The following is a 21,442-nucleotide window of genomic DNA, read 5'->3' as shown; positions in this document are numbered from 1 at the left end:
TTGCTTGGGACCTGGCTCAATGGACTATTCGTACTAGGCTGGGATCAATTGAGGGCAATCAAGAAGGTCGGGGAACCCTGAGTAGTTGCAAACCCACCTCCAGCCACCCACAAAGCACGGGGACCAAAGTAGATTGCGGTGGAGCCGCGCGTGAAACGCCGACTGCCTCTGGGGGGAGAGGAGGCAGGCTGAGTCAGCGTGCCCCTTTTCCCCCGCCTCAAATTGCAAACTTCGGATTGTTTTCTTCAATTCCCACCTTGCTCGTCGGGTTCAAGTTGTCGGCTTGTGCGCTCGTCTCTTGCAGCTCCTTTCTGTCTTCGCGTCTGCGCTGCCATTGTTCCCTTTCCCCTTTTCAATTCCAAATAACGCGTCAATATGGGTGGCTCCGTATCCAAGATGATGGGGAAGATCTTCGGCACGAAGGAGATGCGCATTCTCATGCTGGGTCTCGATGCGGCTGGAAAGACCAGTAAGAGCCTACCTGAATGCTTCTGATGGTCGTCAATCAAGCTAATCGTGGCCTTTTTCAGCTATTCTCTACAAATTGAAACTTAGCAACCAGGATGTGACGACCATCCCCACCGTCGGATTCAACGTTGAGAGCGTCACCTATAAGAACGTCAAGTTCAACGTCTGGGATGTTGGTGGCCAGGACAAGATTCGTCCTCTCTGGAGACACTATTACTCTGGCACACAAGGCTTGATCTTCGTGGTGGACTCCAGCGATACTGCTCGTCTGGAGGAGGCTCGCTCAGAACTCCACAAGATCATCAATGACCGTGAAATGAAGGATGCCCTCCTTCTGGTATTTGCCAACAAACAGGATATCGATGGCCGTATGTCTCCCATTTCTGGTTGATCGATCGACCGGTGTCTTATCTTCGCCACCTCCAAACTAACCAAATATATTTCATTCAGATTTGACTCCCGAGGAAATTACTACCGAGCTGCAACTCACCAATCTGAAAGACAAGATTTGGTATGTCGCGCCCAGTGTCGCGACTGATGGCACTGGTATCTTTGAGGGCCTGGTAAGTCTCCCCTTGCTGCTCCTGGTTCCGGTTTCCCATCGGACCGAAACAAACACTGACCCGCATGGCTCCACTTTCTCAGGCCTGGCTCTCCAACAACGTCAAGACCCAGCAACAGAAATAAAAGATCGCCCCGCTGTGATCCTGAGAGGCGCCCAACCACCCTCGTGTACAACACCTCGCACCCGACAAGTTTTTACTCCTTTCGATTCATGTCCGTGTTTGATGACAAGACGACGCAGCATTTGGGTTTTTTGTTTCTCTTGTTCTTTTCGTCTCTTCTCCTTGGGTCTTTTCCTATGTGCATGCTCGACCTCCTTGATTCCTTCCTCTCCCCCCTTGGTTCTTCATTTTCTATCTATGATATCCCCTCTGTTCTTACCAGGACTCGGTATGAGCTCCGATTTAATTATTTAATTATTTTTTTTCCAATAGTGGTTCATATCATCAGCGTTGGCATTTTTCGATTCCCTGGTCGTTTCCTTGTGTGCCCTTCTGTGTATAGAGTTGATCGATTTCATAGAGAGAAGAGGGATAGCAGACTTCTGAGTTGCGATAAATAATCAACCAAATTGAACTAAATTATATTTTTGATCGAAAAAGGTGCCAGTTCCTGAGACTGTTAAGATGGGGGGAAAGGGGGAATCTAGAGAGATGCGGGCATTTCTAGCCTGTCTTCTTTATCGATTGGATGGTGCAGCTGCCATTCTGTCTTCCAGTAGCAAGCAACAGCTATATCAGGACATGAAGGTCAATCGCACTGTTTAGCAAATATTTAAAGTAAGGCTGTTTCTTTGCTGCACTAGAAAAATGACCCTCTGAGAATGCTATTTATTCGCATATAAGTTCCCCGGAATCGATATCCGACGTGGAGATACCTGTTCTCCAATGTTGTGGATCCGTTCCAATCGATCCAGCAATGTGTGCTCATTTTTACGTGTCGCCGGCTATCTCATCCCACTCCTGTTGCGGGCTTTAATTGTATGCTATGTACATTAAACGGGTCCATAGGCAACGCCACTCGCTGTCCATTTCTAGCCTTGAACCCATGGATCCTTCTCATGTCAATCTGACGCCAATATTACCAGTTATCAACTTTTCATGCTTGAGCTCGCCACCGAGGGAGCATAAATGAGACTCGAGTATACAACCAAAATCAAATTTTCTTCAAAGCTGCCATCCTGCCTGAAAAAGAATTCTCTTTCCAGTCTTCAAATTCATAGACTGAAAACCAAATCAGAATGCCCGCTTTTAAGAAAGGGGATAAAGTGAATTACAAACCGGTAGGAGGTAACGTGCCTCTATCTACCTCAATGCTGTGTCTCAAATAGAATCTGACAACTTACATCCTAGGACCTGCATCTCATACAAACACCAGTGTTGGGGTCATTTGTGACCTGAGCACTACACGAGCAAACTTCTCTGGGCGCATCGTTCAAGCCTCGGAAGAAGAGCCTCGCTATGAGGTACTATATCCTGGAAGTCGCATAATATGATCCTGATGCTAATGGCTATTCAGGTTGAGAACCAAAGGACGCGCAAAAAATCCGCCATCAAGGAGAGTAATATTCTCGGACCTGCGGAGTAAGGAGGAAGGGCACGTCAAATAGCTTTTGGGAAATATATAAATTCTGCAATATATTTATTATTGGACCTAGGCAAGAATTTGCGTCTTGACTGTGATGCTATGCTACATCATCAGTGGCTTGTCTCACTTTCAGGATATCGCATGAATTATATAAGCTGTATACTTTGTATCCGGGGACCTGTGGGCCTTTTCGGGCATTGTAGAGTTCTTATTATAAAGATGTCAAGTTAATTTCGCTGGTAGCCAAAGTTCAGATACCTAGTTCGCTAACTTTAGCGATGGGGTGTAAATGAGATAAGCATCGTACTAATAACTAATAAAAATGCCCCCATCCACTATAGGTCCGTGCCTGGCCGACAGAATCGCAGCAACATGTCATTAGACATAGTATAAGTGAAAATTTTTTGTTAACTGCTGGTTCTCGTTCTGCAGTCATTTTATGTGACTGAGAGACGTTTCTGGCTTTGAGTCACCGGGCCAAAGTCCGCGGGATCAAACCTTCCATTCTACCAATACATGAACTATCTAAGCACAAGAGACAAAATGATACAAGTATAGCTCGAACATTCAGTCTGGTATATATCCAACAAACCATATTGGTTCTGTATCGACTTATCCCGCTCTTTATACCCCACGTTTATGATATTCATCGACATTTAGGCTATACATTTTTTGTAAACAGTGCCTGAAGTAGTGCTCCTAGCCGTGATTTGACAAGCTCCCTGTTAAGATCATGTTGAAACCGTATAAATAACATACCAAGTCTACAATCTATTTGCATTTCACGTGCCTTTATCGCATTTTGTGACAAGGATGACGTGTTTATAATTACGTGCTTTGAGGTACCCATTGCATAGCCTCTAGTTGCTCCAATCCCCGCACTTTATCATAAATAGGCCTAGTAATAGGCATTCGTGTCACTCCCGCATCATCGAAAGTTCATCAACAGAGGCAAAATTCTCACGATTCTATAATTCAACATGGGAAGCGCAGAAGCAGCTCTGTCGAATCCTTTTCAAGATGTCCCTGCCGGTAAATTGGGTAAATGGCCCGACAAATTCGACCCAGAACTTTGACTAACAGTTCATCTTAGAAAGCCTTGAGAATCTAATGGCTCAATTCCGCGCCGACGAAAATCCCAATAGAACCGATCTACTGGTAGGCGTATACAAGACTGATGAAGGGAAAGCATATGTGCTGCCCAGTGTGTACGAGGTATGGTATTTCCAGGACAGCTGTATTGATAATTAAGACTGAATTTGGATATCCAAATACCAGGCCAAAAAGCGAATTTTCAATGACCCGGATTGGCATCATGAGTATCGTCCATCCGCCCTGGGCTCTCAGAACTACAGGGACTTAAGCAATAAGTTGCTGTTTGGTGCTGACCATCGGCTTCTTCAAGAAAAGAGGTAAATAGATGGACAAGATTCTGGAATCAAGCAGAAATTAATTTCTTTCAGAATCGTTACAACGCAGACACTCGGCGCCAGTGGAGGATGCCATGTCGGTGCTGTACTATTAAAAAGCCAATATGGACCATGGAAACTGACCGGGAATCCACAAATATTTCTCCCAAGTGAGACCTGGTGTACGCTTTGTTTCATTTTCAATTTATGAAAGCAGCTCTGACCGGTTACTACAGTGAACCATCCCTTTGTTTTCAAGTCCGCTGGGATCGAGCCCAAGTTTATTCCTTATTTCGACAACAAGAACAACAAATTCGATTTTGCAGCCTTTACAGCAGCCATTCAATCTTTACCCGCTCAGTCTGTTGTTCTTCTCCAATCTGGAGCACAGAATCCGACTGGTTGTGATCCTTCATCCGAGCAGTGGCGGGAACTCGCCTCGATATTTTCCCAGCGCGGTCACTTAGCGTTCTTTGATGCGGCGTATCCGGGATTTGCCTCCGGGGACATTGACGCAGATCTTGCAGGAGTACGATTATTTGCCGAGCGCGAAATACCTCTCATTTTTGTCTCGACCTATGGGAAATCTTTCGGGTTATATAGCGAACGTGTTGGAGTTCTCTCGATCCTGGTGCCAGATGAAGAGGTGGGGAGGAGGATGGAAACTCAGCTGAGGCTTTTGGCTCGAGCTGAGTCCGGTGCGCCTCCTGATTTTGGATCCAAGATCGTTGAAACAGTCTTGTCGGATGAGGCTCTAAGAGACCAGTGGCGGGAGGAACTGCGCGATATGGCGGATGGACTCAAACGTCGCCGGCTTGCACTGCGAGAAGGGCTGGAAAAATTGGATACTCCAGGTGACTGGCAGCATCTCACTGATCAAAACGGAATGTTCTCGTAAGTTATTTACTTTTTTTTTGTCAAGGTTGAAATCTTGATGGTGGTTGTGCTCAATTATGTATAGATACGTTGGGATTTCTGAAGAGCAGGTTGCTCTCCTCCGAAACAAGTACCATGTGTATCTTCAGAATACTGGAAGAATATCTATCGCGTATGTTCAAATCCATGTATCGATATATGCTGAAAGGAACCACCCAAGCTGACAATTCCTATAGAGGCCTTAATCAATTCAACATCGACCATACAGTTCGCAGTATTAGTGCTGTTGTCAAAGCGCTGCCATCAAATTGAAATGAAGGAAGTATTTTGTCACTTCAGGCCGTTGTAGGAAACTTCTTATCATGTGATATATCTCTAGTTAAGCAAGCCCCCTGGCTTGAATGGAAATGAAAGCTGAATTTCTCAGCTTTAGAACAGTTGCTTCAACTATTCAAAATATCAAGAGACCAGTCTGGTCAGCATGCATGGTGTTTACAAACAAAAAAACAACAGGGAGCGAATTCACATTTCAAACCTTTCCTTCCATTTCTTCCACAGAAGGGCGGTTTATGGTTATCAAGTAGTGATAAGTGCTGGGGAGCAGAAGCAATGTGAACCAGGTCATTTCTTCCAAAGTACTTATATTACTATAAAGGGATTCAAACAAAGAAGAGGAAAAAAGACTGACATCAGCCAGCCGGAGCATCGAGAGTGAGCGATCAAGGTGCTCAGTTCAGGCTAGGCTTCGGCAACCGATCGCTTCCTGGGGCGGCAGTGCTACCGTCACTGTCGTTACATCGAATCTGACTGGGGACCTTGCGCGATAGCTATATATAAGATTTGAGAAGAAGCAAGGCCCCGTACATCGAGTTTCTTCTTCTTGCTCCGCGCTGTTGTCTCAGTATGAAATTACACCCTTTGCACAAAAGATATCATCATGAATACGGATTCAGTATTTATTGACTATATCCGAGAATCATACGTTAAGTTGGTATTCACAAGATAAATCATGACGTTCGTCCAAAGTCCTCCACAAGCGCTATACACAAAAGAAGAATAAAAAATATTCCAGACCCCGTCGCATTTGTTGAAAAGTCAACTGGGGAATGGCGCCCGATGGCGATCGACAGAATCTACAGATGGGTATTCGTTGAACTTCGTTTCCTCTCTCTCTCCGCTCTCATTTTAATTTTGCGGCGAAAATAGATTTAAAGCTGGTTGGGCCAGATGTCGTTGGCAATCTCGCGGACCAGCTTCAGCTTGTTGATCATGCCGTCCCAGTCAATGGCATTGCCTTCGCGGTGAGAGGCGAAGCCGCACTGGGGGCTGACGCCGACCTGGTTCAGGGCAGCGTCAAGCGAGATGTTGTTGCCTTCGGCGATGATCTTGGCGGCGTCGATGACGCGCTTCTTCATCTCCTCCTTGTCCTCCATGGTGGCGAACTTGCTGGTGACAACACCCAGGATGACGTTCTTGTGCGGGGGCAGGTGCTTGAGGGGCTCGAAGCCACCGGCACGCTCAGTATCGTACTCGAGGTAGTAGGTGTGGACGTTCAGCTCCTGGAAGAGCTTGATGGCGATGCGGTCGTAACCGCCCTCGGAGAAGTGGCGGCTGCCAACGAAGTTGCCGCGGCACAGGTGCACGCCGATGTGCATGTCTTCGGGCAAGCCGATGAAGCAGTCGTTGTACAGCTTGATGTACTTCTGGAACATGTCTTCGGCAGAGTACACGTTAAGGGAATCCTCCTTGAAGCCGTTCAAGAATTTCTCAGAACAGAAGTCTTCAAGGTGATGTCAGTACTCGGCTGTGAATGCTGGGATAGGTCTTGGGAAGGGGGTGTGAAAGTCTTACAAGCAAGGTTGGGGTCATCATATTGAATATTACGGCAGCCAGCATCGTACAGGATCTTCAGCTCATCCTGGTAGGCCTTGGCAATGTCACCAAAGTACTCCTCGTCGTTGCTGTACACGTTCTTAGGGTAGGCCTTGCCCTCGCGGTAGCGCAGGTGGTACCAGTTGGGCGCGGCGAGGGTGATCTTGAGGTTCTTCACCTCCTCCTTGGGCACCAGGCTGGCGAGGTACTTGAATTGGTCGACATAGGTGCTGCCGACGTGCTTGATCTTGCCGGTACAGAGGACGGTCTCGCCGGGCTTGTGGCCAGCCTCAAGGAAGGCAGCAATATCGGGGGCGTATGGGCGGAAAATGTCGACATCGAAATCAGTGACCTCCTCGAAGCCATCGAGGCCAGGGAAGAAGGTACCCCAGAACACTGTCTTTGGTTAAGTATTTGTTCGAGCGGCCCAGGGAGATGTTGGAGAGACATTGAAGAACCTACTGTGGCGGCGGTACTCGCCATCCGAGGCGGCCGGATAACCCAGCTTCAGCTGAGTGTCGACAATATCCTTAATTTCCTTGTCCTCGACCGCAGCGAGCTGGGCCTCGGGCAGCTCACCCTTCTCGGAGGCGAGCTTGGCTTCCAGCAGCTGCTGGGGACGCAGGAGCGAACCCAAGTGCTCCGCGCGGAAGGGAGGACGCTGGTGAAGTTGAGGAGCCATAGTGTATGTCTTCCGCGGCCGGATGGTGGTTAGCTCCCAGTCGGCACCGTACACGGATCCAGGGTTCGACTCACACGACAAACGGGGATATCCTCACAATGTTTGATCGGGAAACAGAAGAAAAAGGAGAGAAAAATTGGACACGAGGGCCGATGGCTCTAAAAGAGGGGCACGGAGCCAGCTCATCGCGATTTGCGTCCCCCGTTGTGCTCGCCTCCGGCTTGGAATCCCGCCCCACCAGCCGATGTGCATCTCCACACTCTGCGACTCGCCTATGGGAGTCGCTGTATTGTTCATTCCATGGTCCGTGGTTCTCATGCGTGCTGCAGCGTAACCACCCTAGAATCGCGGAGTGCTGGTAAATACGGGGCGATACTTACTATAGAGTTCGGTATAGTCCTCTCTTTTCGAGGAGACGCCAAAGTTGCCCGGCGCAGCGTCTATACTCTTTTTTTTTGCGCCGATGCGGGGGCGTCGCTTGGCGTCTATAAGGCGCCTCGGGGTAGCCATGGATGCAGGGGTCACTCCTCTTGAAAGTACAGTTCAATAGGCCGATAGGGACTAGTTTGGCATGGGGTGAGGCCACTAGACATCAGCGTGGCAGTAGCTCGTGCATTGAAGATGCTGGGCACTAGCTCATGTATTTGCTGTTGCCAATTGCACTTCCTGCATTTTCATACTCGATGATTCATTCGAAATGGGGGATTCCCGGGACTCGGCAGTTGTTCTCTGTATTGTTCAATGCTATTGAAACTATTGGGCTTGCTACGGGGCGTGTACAGAATCTCCAAGGTCCAGAAGGAAACCCGGGAGCCGCTTCTTGTGTCACAACCCCGAACTTCCCCCTTCCACACATTCTAGGATACTTTGTCGCAGCCCATGAGTGTTCAATGCGCATCCCGTCCATCTAAAAAGCTCCGGCTGAGTCAAGGCTGACAAAGGAGGTGGAGCGTTCAGCAGCAGATCGAGTGGGGCGCGCCCGGCACTTCACCCGCAACCGACTTACCGAACCTTCGACGCTCCGACATTGCAAAACATTATTCGGAGGACGACGTGTACAGAGTATACTTCGAGTACCTGTCAAGCTGCCCGCTCTGGAATCTTAAGAGGACTGGAACGAGTCCTACAGCGATCCTGGTGTCATGTGAAGGCCTGCCGAGTGGAGCTTCGATGGCTTCTTCCTTGGAAAGTCTCCCCAATGAGTTGTTGGACCAGATCATCTCCCATCTGGCGACAGACCCTCCGTCGTGGATCCGATGTCGCCAGGAGCCAGATGCCTCGATCACCAAGTCCGTCAATAAGAGCCTCAAACATCTGTCGGTAGTATCGAGGGGCTTCACCAATCTGATTCGGCCTTGGCTCTTCGCCCATGCGTGCTTAGACTTCGCAGATGAACCCGCGTTTAGTACGTTCATGGTGAAATCGGGTCTTTGCCAGAATGTGAAATCCCTGGTAATCTGTGTGTTGGATGATGCAGATGTACAGTTACGGGTCAACCAAGGCTGGTGCAAGCGAATCTTTGGCTACTTGGATCCCATTCGCATCACCGTGGTCGCGCCACCACGCACGATCGGAAGGATGCTCAATACGAGGATTGATGAGCGACATAGTTGGGCATTTGATATCGGATTGCAAAGCCTCCAATTGGAGTGTGCCGGGCCTCGAGCCGCATCCCACTGGCAGTTGCCCGCCATCTCACCCGGGGCCGGGTTACTCGAGATGCGCCCCTGGACCTCATTCTGTTTCCATGAGGGCTCTTCCTTGAAAGCCTACAACCACTACGAATATTTCCTCTCCAACGTTCCATCACTCCTGGGAAACTGGGGAAGGGCGCTGAAAGAAGAGAATAAGGTTGAGATCCCCTCGGCGCTCGAAACGATTCGTTCGTTCTCTTACACGGCCATCTTCCCGTTCTACAACCATGTAGACCTAGTTCTCACGGTCATATCTGCCATGACTCGACTCGAGACTCTTAGTATACAATTATCCCCAGACAAAAATAATCATGCAACCGAGCTCGAGCAACGTGGATCTATGGATCCACATGACCCTTGGATGGAGTTGGAAACATCCTATACCCTGATCGGCTTCAGTATCGCCATGTTGGCCTCCCTCAGGGAATTCCGAAGTCTAGATTTTCATATACCAGCTATCCAGCCGGAGATCATCAGAGCCATGGAGGAGCACCTCGGCTCGGATTGGTCTCGTCATAACAGTATCTGGAGACGAAACTTAAGTCCAACCCTGTCTGTACTCAGATAGCACTGGAATCGATTGGAAGTTCTATGTACAACCAGGTTGGACAATCACGGCTTTGGCCCATTATATACTCTTCTTTAGATGTTGCAGGCGATTGAAATTGGACGATAATTCTGAAATTATTCTACATCTTACGTATTGCCTGCAAAGTATATCCTCGTTGTGGACTTCCGTCATGAATTGACAGGCGGGAAGATCTCGGGATCGGACAAACAGGCGCCGTTTGGCCCTCCTTCGAGTTCAAGTTCCCCACACCCCAGCACTCTGGCCCTACCAAGTCACATCAAGAGTATGGGTCAATCTTTTAGTACGAAGAAGGTTTCATCTACTGACGTTTAGTTCCAGAGGGTAAATGGCCTTCGTGTCTGGCGTTTATGCCGCTGAGCCTGCTGAGCCAGTCTTGGCGCACAACCTCTTACGCCCAGTCTCTCGGGCCAGCGAGCCGACATCTTTACTAGATGAAGAAGGGAGCACCAATGGCTGGAACTTGAGAGAAGATCTAGATATCGGTTTTCAAGATCCCACTCGAGGCATCTTCCGGTCTGGGGCTGTCATCGGATTCTCCAGGCTGAAGACCAGAAGCAAGGATAGCGATGAATATATTGGACAGGTATGGCCTCAACTCTACTACAGCCATGCCATATCCATGCGTTTTCTCATCTCTTTCAGATCCCACGCTATCTCCTAACAACTCACTTGCTCAACACTTGTACATCTACATCATCTGAGCCAAGTACATTCATCATCCACCCAAATAGCTTTGAGGCCTTCGCCCCCCGGACGTTGCTCAATGCTCTTCAAAATGCCCCGGGTCATCCTGGCCTATCGAGGACTGAAGCCATGAAATGCCTCGACACTGTACAATTACTTCCTGTGCACAATTTTCCTAACGCTGCGCAAGCCATCGGGAGGGTTTCAGAATCACTCCAAGCAATCCAAGAGCGGCGACAGGGATCGCCCGGTGCAGAAAATCCCCACCAGCCTGTGGTGATGATCGTGGTCGGTCTGGACACTCTCGCTGAGGGAGTTGTCCGAACCTCAAACCCTGTCCGTGGAACGGCCTTCTTGGCTGCAACTCTACGCAACTTGACTCACATGTCTCGAGCATATACGCCTTGGCTTTCTATTCTCCTTCTGAACACAAACGGTCTTGGGCCGGCATTTGTAGAATCCGCTCCGCAACACTTGGGTTCAAACCAGGCCAGAAGCTCCAACGAAGAAAACACGAGATCATCGCCAGATGATGGCATCCACTCTATCTTCCAGATGCCTGGCTCTTCGCTCCTGTCGAACCTCCTAATGAGAACCCTAGACCAAGGCATTGATACGCATATCTTGCTATCAGATGTGAAAGCGGCCTTAGTGGTGGAGGTGATCAAAGACCGTGTCGGCGCAGGACTCGGGAAATGGGGAATATGGTCTCCCAGGAGATAAGCGTACGAATGGAGATAAGTTCTCTGAGGAAGTGAGGACGGGGAAACCTTTTTATCCATGTCGATGGACCTTGCTATTCTTACATGCAAAAGAAAGTTTCGATAAATGCGCCATTCTCCGATGCAATTAGGGCCCATAACCCCGCCACTCCGTGCAAAAGATCAACTCCGATTCACGAACCACTTGTGTCTCTTTAAAGGGTATCACGCTTTTGTGGTGTTTGAAGACCGTCGCTCTCTAGTTTCAGGCATGGAGAAACAACTCTCAACCAAACAAACATAGCCTGCCTAAAGGGGATGAAAAACATAATGAAATGAAACGACGAGGGCTCTCTATCCAGACTCGGACACAACATTTTCCTTCTCGGCCCATTTCCTGAGCACAGCTCGCTCCGCTACAGAACGAGCTTCTTGCTCATACCTTTTGAGGTCCTGGTCGGCTGTGTTTTCCTCGAACAAGATGTCTTGTTGCTGCACTTTCACCCACTGTTTATGTCTCTCACACCGTTTTTTGGTACAGATACCGCGGGTCAAGAAGGTCATTTCGTCTTCTCCCTCATCCTCCATAACAGCGTCACCATCGACGTCGATGTTAAGAGGGTAACTCGCAGCCATGGCCTCGATGGTGCCCTCTGCAAGTGCTTTCTTGCCGGTCTCCGATAGCCGCCACTCGTCGAACTCCTCGTCAGACCAGGAGAGACGTGAATCAAAGCCACAAATGTCTTTCCAACCCCCCTTCGGCTCGTTTTGTTTCAACTTCTCGACCACGCCCTTGGACCGCTGGCGCACTAAGCCGACGAACTTGGACCGATCCGCCAGCATCTCTTTGCGGTGCAGAATATCGTTTCGTCTCTGACGAAGCTTCTCAATCCTTGCAGCTTCATCAGGCGAATACCCAACTCCGTTTGCGGTGGCGTCGAATAATCTATCATTGACGTTCGGCTTGATCTCGCCTTTGGCTTCAGAACCGGTGCTAGCATCGTCCGCTAGTTCTTGCGGCGAAGAGAGAATGTGGTCACCGAGTTGACGAAATTCCTTGACTGATGCCACTCCCGTAATCACAGCTTTCAAATCCCCAGGCGTGAGGATACCTCCCATGCTGCCCAGATCCTCCTGCCCTTTTCGAGCAGGCCCAAGCTTGAGATGGCGGGTTTGTCGAATCATGAACTCTCGCCCGTGCTCGTCTGAGCAGTATTTGCTGGGGTTCTTGCGGATAACGCGCGCGGGTTTACGACACTCCGAAAGACGACACATCGGCTTCCATGTGGTGCAGCTATTTTTGCGCTTGCTGCAGTTCGGGCCTTGGAGATACAATTAGTATTCAGAATGAATGGTTGAGCTATTTAAGTAGACTCACAAATAAATTTATCGATCAATTCCTCATCTCGGGGATCAATATTGACACACTTGCCATGGAACCAGTCTTCACAGCCACCATCACACCCAATCATCCAGGTATGATTATCTGGTCGCCGACAAATACAAAAGATCTCATTTTCATCTTCGTAGTCCTCGTCGTCGTCGGCTGCCGGACCTTTTCCGCGCTTCTTCTTGTCTTCAGGAGCCGGTGACCCTGCCACAGATACCGAGCTCTGTTTCTTCCCCCCTTTGCCCGTCCGGGACATGGGTGTGTTGGAACGGCCCCCGTCCACGCTGTCGACGTCTGCGTCATTGATCCTACGCTTTCTGTTCACCGGGGGCTTTTTGGCTGTGCCTTTTTTGGTAGCAGCTGATGCGGTCTTTTTATTTGACGTAGGCTTGACGGAAGTTGCAGGAGACGATCGATCAGTCGATGAGGCACGCGACGAGACGCCGTTTTTCAAATTCGCGAGCGTTTTGGAGGTCGGAACATCACCAGTTCCGTCCAAACCCAGGGACTTGGCCTCCAAGTCATCGTTGATAGGAAAGTTTTCCATGGTCGAGTTTATCGGTTCTGTCTTCACGGATGGCAGGGCATTATCTCGAGATGCTGTTAGCGGCGCACTCTTGCTGGGTTCATAAAGCGAATCATAGAGATCTGCCCATGTTGTTTCTCCCGTTTGATTGTTTTGGACAAGGTCCATTTTCCTCCACTGCTGGTGGACCTTCTTGGCTCTCTCGAGGCCAAAATATCCAGTCTGTCTCCATCCCGTAATACCCACAATCCGATCATCGTTGACAATGATATTTGCGGGCACCAAATCGTTATGAGTGAGGCATAATTCTTCCGCAGGATTCCTCCTCTCGAAGAGTATGCTGCGGTCCTTGTCCTGACCAGGAGGCGGGGATTGCGCATTGAGGCCCTTGCAGACGTACGATGGCTCGTCGGAGGCAGGATCGATTGATCGAAGATGTTGTAGGATCTGGCGACATTGGTTTTTGAAGGTTTCCACCTGACCAGCGCTGAGATATCGCCATGCGACCTCCAATGAGACGCCGGGGATCCGGGATTCCACCGTCACGTTTCTCCCCTCAATTGTGCCGCAGAAAAGTATCACGGGGACCGAAACGCCAATCTCTTTGAGTGATTCTTCAACCTTCCGCGCGGATGAAAGTTCGTTTGCATTCACACACGAGTATCTCTCTGCGGCGGCGCCGTCGGCGGACTCACTATCCACTCGAATGACAACGCTGCCTGCAGCGAAGGCTGCCCTTGACCCTGGGACATTGAGTGAATATTCGGGGGTGCAGAACCTCTGCGCGGTCTCTTGCCAGAGCGCATTCGCTTGTGGATCGGAGTGGTACCAGCTTTGGTAGCGGGGGGTGAAATCGTCGGGGTGCGGGGCATAGCGACCATACTGCGCGCTTCGGGCGAGGAAAGGGTCGTCATGAGGGATATGTTCTGGGTTGGTTTCGTAAGGGGAGGTGGTGGCCCTTGTCGCTTCTGCGCTCGTGGCAGACCCATTCACATGGGTTGCGATAGCAATTCCTTCCATGTCTGCACTCATAGTCTAAGCTAGGTATATGAAGGCACTGGCAAGGGCAAATATTCAATGGAATGTGTAGTGACTGGAAGTATGTCGCGTGGGCAGTGCGATTGCACACGATTTCGATGAGCTGGGCACGAACCAGGCAGGTTGGGAGTGAGGCGCGCGCGAATTGAGAGACGCCGAGTTAGGTGCACACAGATCCGGTAGAGGATGTCGGAGGCATCATGGGACATGCATCGATTCATCCAGTGGCCTGGAAATTTGTCTCAAAGACTACCAGGGCTCATGCGACAAGGAGGGTGAATCTGAAGCTGTCGTTGGAGTGCTTGGTGTTGACCTCGGGAATTTCTTGCAGGCTCAGCGCGAATCCTCCGCCCGGTAATTCAGGGAGCTGACACTCTCTCAACCGGCTGCTGGGGAGCTAATTATGCCCCTATCAATAAAAATGGAAAGGAAAAAAACTGGAAAGCACTCTGGAATATTCAAACTTTCCTTCTCCACGGTGGCTGCATTGACAGGACTGGTCCCTTGATTTCACTGGGCGATCGGAGGCGCGGAGTTTTGGCGCAAGGCCAAAGGCGGTGAGGTGAGGCTGCTTGACACGCGACAAGAGGCGCTTCTTTTGCGATCACATCTTATAACCAACTAACATCACTGTTTTGAGGCTTCAAGGAATCTTTGACATTGTTACTGGGAATGATAGCCTCCGGTATCAAAAGCCATCGCCTCTTGATAACTTTCACAGGCAGTCTGCTGTGCGACCGCGATGTCAGCCACCAGTCTTCTCTAGTCTCCCCCCACGCGCCATTAGTCATCCGCGTGGGTATAGCCTGTAGTGATATCGTTAAAAAGCCACTTGAACCCTCGGTCTATAGTGCAGGTGTGAAACTTGTCCTATGAATGGAGATCGAGGGCGTGTTGATGGCGAGGAAGAAGCGTTAACCCTTGACGCCTGGCTTTGGAGTCTTGAGGGCACTATCTATGGTCCATATGAGATTCAGTAGTTTCTGTACATCGTCTGCATTTACTATCTATATACATATTCAGTCAATGAACCACAATCATTATCTGATATTTATAGAACGCCGCGATACCAAATATTTCTATTTATGCTGATCTAGCGATGCAAGAAGAGAATATTTGGTTGTAATGATGAAGGAGTTAGCCCTCATAAGAAGCCAATTTTATTTTACACAGAGCCTTTGTCGCGGACTCGCAGCGCTCTCTGTGTTAATCCTGTAAAACATACTCTACAGGCCTTCACATTTTACGTCTCGTGGATTTTATAAAGCTTTGGTAAGATGTTTTGACGCAGAGGGAAGAACACCCCAACATCCATAACAGACATTAACCATCCATACTGTAGGCGGATCTACCACGGATGAGGTTTCCTTGATAATAACCGGCTGTGGATTCGATTCCACTATAGCCATAGATAGCCACCCTTTAAGCCCAGGAAGGAAGGTAAGTAGGCCTGGTGGCATGCTGGGCCCTTGGACGTCACACCTCATGTGGATACAAGGACAGATGGCGGAATCGGGATTTGATATTAACCCATGAAACAGGGAAGAGAAGATGTCTTGTCATTCCCAAGGGACAGTTAGCCTTGCCAGTCAAGTCTGATCTGAAATTGGATGGGTCTTCCGGTAATTTGATGCCGCGCAATCGGGATCATCTTCGCCCAAAGCAGCATATGCGGAAATGTCACAACACGGCAATTTCTAGGTTAGTGCCCTCTGACTGTCAGTATCACCATGGATTCCTGCGCCAAAATAGGATAAGACGGGGCAACTTTATGTCCCATGCGGCTTGGGAACTGGGGCCTGCATGTGCATGAATCGGGGGCCGCTCATGGATCCTGGGTTTACACGCGGGCAGTGGCTGGACAATTCATTGCAGCAGCAGCTCAGATCAAATTTACCGTTGATGATCATCGAATATGGCCCCATTCTGAACCCCACGTCAACTCGCGAGGGCCGAGACATAATTGTGACCCGATATCTCGAATTTCTGCGGCTTCTGGACTCGCACAGCTCCGCTGGGAACACCCTCGCTGGATTTCTATACATGCATCGTGCTTGGCTTCTGGAAGAGATTTCTTTCGTTACGTCTACTCTAATTTCATAAAACTATTAAAACTCTGGTAATAAATGACAGCGGTAGTGTGACACATGCAACTAGAAATTTTGTATTTATTTGCATCCATGACGAGAGATGTCCATGGTGAGAGATGCACCCGGATTGAGAAGGCTGGGCTCGCGCCCAGGCTCGCTTTTCTTCTGGCTCCTATTGCCTCCAAAGCGCAGACTCCGATGTCGGACAGCGATACTAGAAGTAGTAGGAGGAAGTCGAGTATTCAAATGGCAAGGTGCTTTTCCTCTGACGAAGTTCGTCTGGAAGCAACCTTGGAAGAGGAGATAGGCCCCTCAGTCTAATGTACGTGTACTTGCATTAGTATATTCTTTTTGAATAGCTAGGCCAAGGACTCGAGCCAGTTCTGGGCCATCTGCAGCGGTGAGCATCAGCACGGGGCAACTAGAACCAATCCTGTGCCATTCTAAAGCTGATTCTGCATGGTGCATGTTAGGCAGGTCGTAAGCGCGAGTTATTTTTGGATTGGCGGAAAACCCGGGATTTCCAGCGAGCAGCCGGTGCAGCCACATCCAAAAAATAGGATTCTGACGTCTGTCCACATAGTACTGTAGTGCTCCGTGTACACGGTAGAGGCGCTCCTTCGACTCAGATGATCCAGCCTTGAGGAGGGATCGGCACCGACTATACCAAAGATGGTATGTCGCTGATGGCAAGTGGGGAACCATGCATCGAGAGATGTCTTAAGGACAAGATACCGGATAGGAGAGAGCGGGGGCTTTTGGTACGATCAACAACAGAGTTTGATAGTGATGATCGTCATCCCTGGGAGCCAGGCAACTCAACTTGGAAATCACAGGGTTGGGGTCGTGGATGCCACCTTGTTCGCGGATCTGCTGTGTCTTTTCGCGTCCACTCTGCAGGTGCGATTGGCCCCAGGATTGGACCCAGGAACAGGCGACTGGCGACACTAAATGCGATTAGCCTTGTCGCTAGCCGTTTTCCATGCCCGGATAATCGGTAAGCTGCATCACCGGCTCGGGTCGACCAGGGCCTCTGCACGATCGAGTTGCTGGTAACTCGTATCTGAGTTGTCAGTCTTCGTCCTCTCGTGAGATTCTCACTGACCCCAAGCCCTGCAGCTGGAACGCGCGCCCATAGGATAATTATCAATCAATCTTTGTAACCGCATCGTGGGATGGGGAGAATGCCAAATTGAGGGAGAACGGAAAACTTCCGAGCAGCCCTAAATTGCAAGTTATTGCTTGCTCCTGTGGTAGATCACCAGACAGACCCAGCGTCCATGTCAACACCCTTGATTGTCCCTCTCTACTTCGTCCACTTCATCCACTTCCCCCCTTCCATTCTGTCCAACGATCCAACGGGTCAATCGTCAAGAGGCAAGCCGCAACCTGCAAGTCGCGAATATCTTGTTCATCAACTCCGGTCAAGGTGGGCCATCGCTATTCCGTGGCCGGTGATTTCACCATTCGATCTCTCTCTTCGCCGTTGTGGAGCCTCGAAGGTTGGCCCCCACGGGATCGCGCTACTAGCCAGAAACGGGGTGACGAGTGCGAGCCGGTCGCTAGCCCGTTGGCTTGCCCTTTCGTCACGAATCATGGCTAGTGATGGTCCTGGCCACATGGTGGAATGCATCAAGAGCACCCTGCCGAGCCCAGGTTGTCCTCTCCTCGGGTAAAGAGCCCTGTTGGCTGCGGTGCAGACACTACGACACACTAGTCTCCCCTCTAAAAGAAAAACCAAGAATTTGATCAACTGCCGATTCCGCTGCGGACGGGGGATGTACAGAGTACGAAGTCCTTTACCGGCTGTCCGGGCTGCATGCTCGCAACCATCTCACGGGGTGCCCTACGATTCCTACTGCTGAGATCAGCCAAATCCAGTCGCTTGTTTCGCAGATCTGGTGCCCCACCGGCTTATACATTCATATCCAGGGGGACAAAACACGTGTGGTAACCGGCATGCAGGATCCCAACCGTTCTTGGTCCTAGGTTCCCCTGTCCGATTCTGCTGCACATCCCACCGGGGGTTACATATGGACGGGATGGGGCCGGGGTGGAGAGGCAATCTTTCTTTTTTTCTGGCCCAATGCGCGAGTGCCCGGTGGATCCCTGCGCTCTGCTTATTTTCAATGATTCACTTACCACCGCGACGCTAGATTATTTTTTAATCCTTCATGAACCACACGTCTGTCTGCATTTTCTTATAATTGCTGCTGACCAGGCAGTGCTTCAGGTGGCATCCTGGCGTCATTATTCAGCCTCCGGGGTGAGCTGAACCTCGTTTTTAAGACGTCCCGATCCTTCCGCGGGTCATCCATCCTTCAACGCATCCCCGACCAGTAACACGGACCTCTTTCATCTCCACGGCTATCTAGGTATCAGACCCTTAGGCTGTCGGACATCAATATCGTTCCCGTGGACGTGCTACTCTTCAACGAGGTTACCAGGCTGGTTACCTACGGGCATTTTTCATCCTTACCCCGCTTCAGCGATGTCCACACCGGATAAGGGGGAATCCAGCGATCCCGCGGACAGCTCCAACATGCGGTGGCAATTCATCGATGCTTCGAATAATAGTCGAAGCAACCTGACACAGGTCAAACGTCATGTGATGCAAGAGTATATGCGCCAGAAAAAAGGCAATTCACGGAACAGTGAGAGCGAGGAAGACAATGGCCCCCAAAAACGCGGGCGGCCCAAGAAGACCCGCGGTGCAAAGCGCAAGGCGGCCAAAGATGCAACAGCCAAAGATAAAGATTCAGCTCATCACAATCTTTCGAATAACAAACACGCTCCTCCTTTGGAAAAAGATGCGCCCGCCGATATAGAAGAAGTCGTGCGAGATTGGCAACCTGGGGTCTCTGCGCCCTCCGGCTTTTCGGCTGTAACTCTGCCTTTCCGTACATCGCCCATTCAAAGCCTCCGATCACCTGGTTTAGGCTCCATCTCCCCGCAGAGCCAGAGTCAATTATGGGACCTCGGCAGCGTTTCATCATGGTCCTCAACGCCTCAGACACCTCTAGACTTTGTCCGATCTCCAAAGACTCTTCTCAGTGCTGCTCGGACAGACCCATTCAACTCTCTTCCCATTGAACTAGATCTGGAAGGCCAGAAGCTATTCGATTTCTATGTGAATGATATGCCTGCATGCTCCTATGGAACACATTTCCGATCGCAAAAGGCGCATAACTGGTATACCCAAGTGTTTGTCCCAGAGGGGATGAAAGGCGCCGTGGCATTCCAGAACACCATTCTAGTACATGCTGCAAACACTTGGGCTTGGGTCCGCAATGAGACCGAAACTTCTACTACCCTCGTACACCGAGATCGGGCTGTTAGTATGCTTCGAGACCATCTTTCGAAAAACCCGCGAGACAACTCCGATGTTGCCATTATCTCTTGTCTGAGTGCTGCAGCTTTGGAAGATTTTGATCCGCGACCTGGCCACAAAGAAATCAGCTGGGTTCATATGCGCGCGGCTCGCGAAATGATACGTTCACGGGGCGGCCCGGATGCATTTGCGAATACTCGGCTCGGAATGCTTATCAATTGGCAGGATTATATCCTGTCGGGGTACGAAACCCATGGGCCTAGCTTCTTTTTCGAAAAGGAGGCCTCCCACTCCATTCCCTTGCCCGAACCTCCGGCCTCTTCTCGTTCCTCTGAGAACATCCAATCGATGCCCTCTCCCCCTCACTCCATTTCCTCTGCCTTGTCCGATATCAGCCCATGCCCGGAACCAAGTTTCGCTGTTGTACCGACTCCCAATATTTCTCCGATTGATGAGATCAGACTACAGTGTGAAGAATTTCTTCACTTCCTGCGCCGCTGCGAACAACTCGCCCTCTATCAACGAGATAATCCAAAAGCATGTCACATTGCTCGCTATACAACAGTGCACGAGACCTCTCTGCTGTTCCAAATACTAGCTGCTCCCCCCGGTGCACGATTTACATCATCAGGAGACCGGAAGCAAATGGTCGCCCGCCTCACGGCTTTGATTATGCTCAATGCCGCTCTGTGGGACTATAGATACTCCTCCGTCCACACTGGGTCCTTCCTTCAGACCCTTGAGGAGGCCATGGTTGACAGTGAGGTTAGCATGAGTGGTTCTGTCGAGGCTATCCTCCAGATCCTCCTTGAATGCAATGATGGCAGCCCAAGTGAGTGGGTTGCCGGAGAAGGCGGTGCCGTGTCCCCAATTTTAGCCGAGCAGGCCCCAAATTTCGAACAATATTCTCCGACTGCAACTTCTCCCTTCGCGCGACCTTGGTTTGCCGGTCGTATGCTGAAAATCTGCAAGCGGCTAGGCCCTGAGAGCTGGCATCGCATCAGCGACTTCCTCTTTACGTGTTTGACACTTCGAGTCTTTCAACCGTCGGTCTACCTTTGGGAGGCTGATCTGCGTCAAGAAGTTCTTGATGCACCTCTGACAAGCTATATTATGCCTTCACTGATCGGATGATGTGATGCATTTGTTCTTGCTGGTGGCATAACCATCATCCCATCTCCAGGTGCTCAATTGATACCTTAGTGTTCATAAAAGGATTCGATGCCTTGGGTCGTCTTCCTTGCGGAGACTTGTATACATTTCTTCCCCTCACATCTTGATATTTGGTCTTGGAGTTACTTGCATACCTATGTTTTGTACTGGTCACCGGCGACACGATATACCCCATTTGATTAAATAAATTTGGATACTTCAAAATTCACGTTCCAACGTTCTCTATCACTGGTTCATCTACACTGATGTCCGTTCATTGCCAGTACTTGAATGTCAGGAATTATAACTGCGGTGTAATTGCAAAGATATATTGCTAATGTCTTGTTTCCAACAAAAAGTTGAACACGCCGCAGCCTTAAACGATAGAATAGGCGTTTGTCATCTCCGGGCTTACAAAGCGTGGAGAACACCGAGCTCATAGTGGATCGATATGACAAGCAGGTCCAGTAAGGTGAAGGAATCGGGAGAAAAGTCCCAATATTGGTGCCAAAGCTTTCGAAGCTAGAAAAACGCTTCTTTCAGTTGAGTCTGGGGACTCCGGAATTCCGTGAGTCTTTGGTTTTCCCCACTCGCATCGGTTCAGAGCGTGTCCCAAATAGGCAGTTTGAGCCACCCATGCCAATTCAAGTCGCACCAATGCTGCACGAACGAAACATGTGCTATAATTTTCAATTTCATAGACATGGTTTATGTTCTGACGTAGAAGTTGGGAGGAGCATGCTATTTGTATGACACCCTAAAATGTAGAGATTGATAGAGTGGTAA

General features: G+C 49.8%; 7 protein-coding genes across 7 annotated transcripts; 5 read left to right on the top strand and 2 right to left on the bottom strand.

Annotated features, from left to right (window-relative positions):
- Window positions 1-375: 375 nt before the first annotated feature.
- N7462_009819 (uncharacterized protein) lies at window positions 376-1,155 on the top strand (the record flags this gene model as incomplete). Its single annotated transcript, XM_057081533.1, has 4 exons — window positions 376-469; window positions 531-836; window positions 919-1,031; window positions 1,114-1,155. 4 exons carry the CDS (start codon window positions 376-378, stop codon window positions 1,153-1,155), a joined length of 555 nt encoding a protein of 184 aa, XP_056928573.1.
- A 1,117-nt stretch (window positions 1,156-2,272) lies between these two features.
- On the top strand, window positions 2,273-2,619 carry N7462_009818 (hypervirulence associated TUDOR domain-containing protein; the record flags this gene model as incomplete). Its single annotated transcript, XM_057081532.1, has 3 exons — window positions 2,273-2,321; window positions 2,385-2,497; window positions 2,551-2,619. 3 exons carry the CDS (start codon window positions 2,273-2,275, stop codon window positions 2,617-2,619), a joined length of 231 nt encoding a protein of 76 aa, XP_056928572.1.
- Window positions 2,620-3,599: 980 nt separating this feature from the next.
- Window positions 3,600-5,216, top strand: N7462_009817 (uncharacterized protein; the record flags this gene model as incomplete). Its single annotated transcript, XM_057081531.1, has 7 exons — window positions 3,600-3,651; window positions 3,713-3,834; window positions 3,898-4,031; window positions 4,083-4,210; window positions 4,265-4,922; window positions 4,990-5,076; window positions 5,141-5,216. 7 exons carry the CDS (start codon window positions 3,600-3,602, stop codon window positions 5,214-5,216), a joined length of 1,257 nt encoding a protein of 418 aa, XP_056928571.1.
- An 896-nt stretch (window positions 5,217-6,112) lies between these two features.
- N7462_009816 (cobalamin-independent methionine synthase II family protein) lies at window positions 6,113-7,458 on the bottom strand (the record flags this gene model as incomplete). Its single annotated transcript, XM_057081530.1, has 3 exons — window positions 6,113-6,684; window positions 6,756-7,172; window positions 7,239-7,458. The coding sequence occupies 3 exons, from the start codon at window positions 7,456-7,458 to the stop codon at window positions 6,113-6,115; spliced, it is 1,209 nt and encodes a 402-aa protein (XP_056928570.1).
- A 1,170-nt stretch (window positions 7,459-8,628) lies between these two features.
- Window positions 8,629-11,151, top strand: N7462_009815 (F-box domain protein; the record flags this gene model as incomplete). Its single annotated transcript, XM_057081529.1, has 5 exons — window positions 8,629-9,673; window positions 9,905-10,006; window positions 10,063-10,065; window positions 10,116-10,327; window positions 10,387-11,151. The coding sequence occupies 5 exons, from the start codon at window positions 8,629-8,631 to the stop codon at window positions 11,149-11,151; spliced, it is 2,127 nt and encodes a 708-aa protein (XP_056928569.1).
- Window positions 11,152-11,483: 332 nt separating this feature from the next.
- On the bottom strand, window positions 11,484-14,077 carry N7462_009814 (putative PHD transcription factor; the record flags this gene model as incomplete). The annotated part of the gene is made up of 2 exons (XM_057081528.1): window positions 11,484-12,451; window positions 12,508-14,077. The coding sequence occupies 2 exons, from the start codon at window positions 14,075-14,077 to the stop codon at window positions 11,484-11,486; spliced, it is 2,538 nt and encodes an 845-aa protein (XP_056928568.1).
- Window positions 14,078-18,664: 4,587 nt separating this feature from the next.
- N7462_009813 (sigma-70 region 2 family protein) lies at window positions 18,665-20,638 on the top strand (the record flags this gene model as incomplete). The annotated part of the gene is made up of 1 exon (XM_057081527.1): window positions 18,665-20,638. One exon carries the CDS (start codon window positions 18,665-18,667, stop codon window positions 20,636-20,638), a length of 1,974 nt encoding a protein of 657 aa, XP_056928567.1.
- Window positions 20,639-21,442: the final 804 nt, after the last annotated feature.

The sequence above is a fragment of the Penicillium macrosclerotiorum genome, assembly GCF_028827735.1.
Source record: "Penicillium macrosclerotiorum strain IBT 26536 chromosome Unknown utg000010l_segment0_segment0, whole genome shotgun sequence".
Taxonomy (NCBI): Eukaryota; Fungi; Ascomycota; class Eurotiomycetes; order Eurotiales; family Aspergillaceae; genus Penicillium; species Penicillium macrosclerotiorum.
The sequence above is the reverse complement of the archived record's forward strand: the minus strand, read 5'-3'. Positions and strand labels throughout refer to the sequence as shown.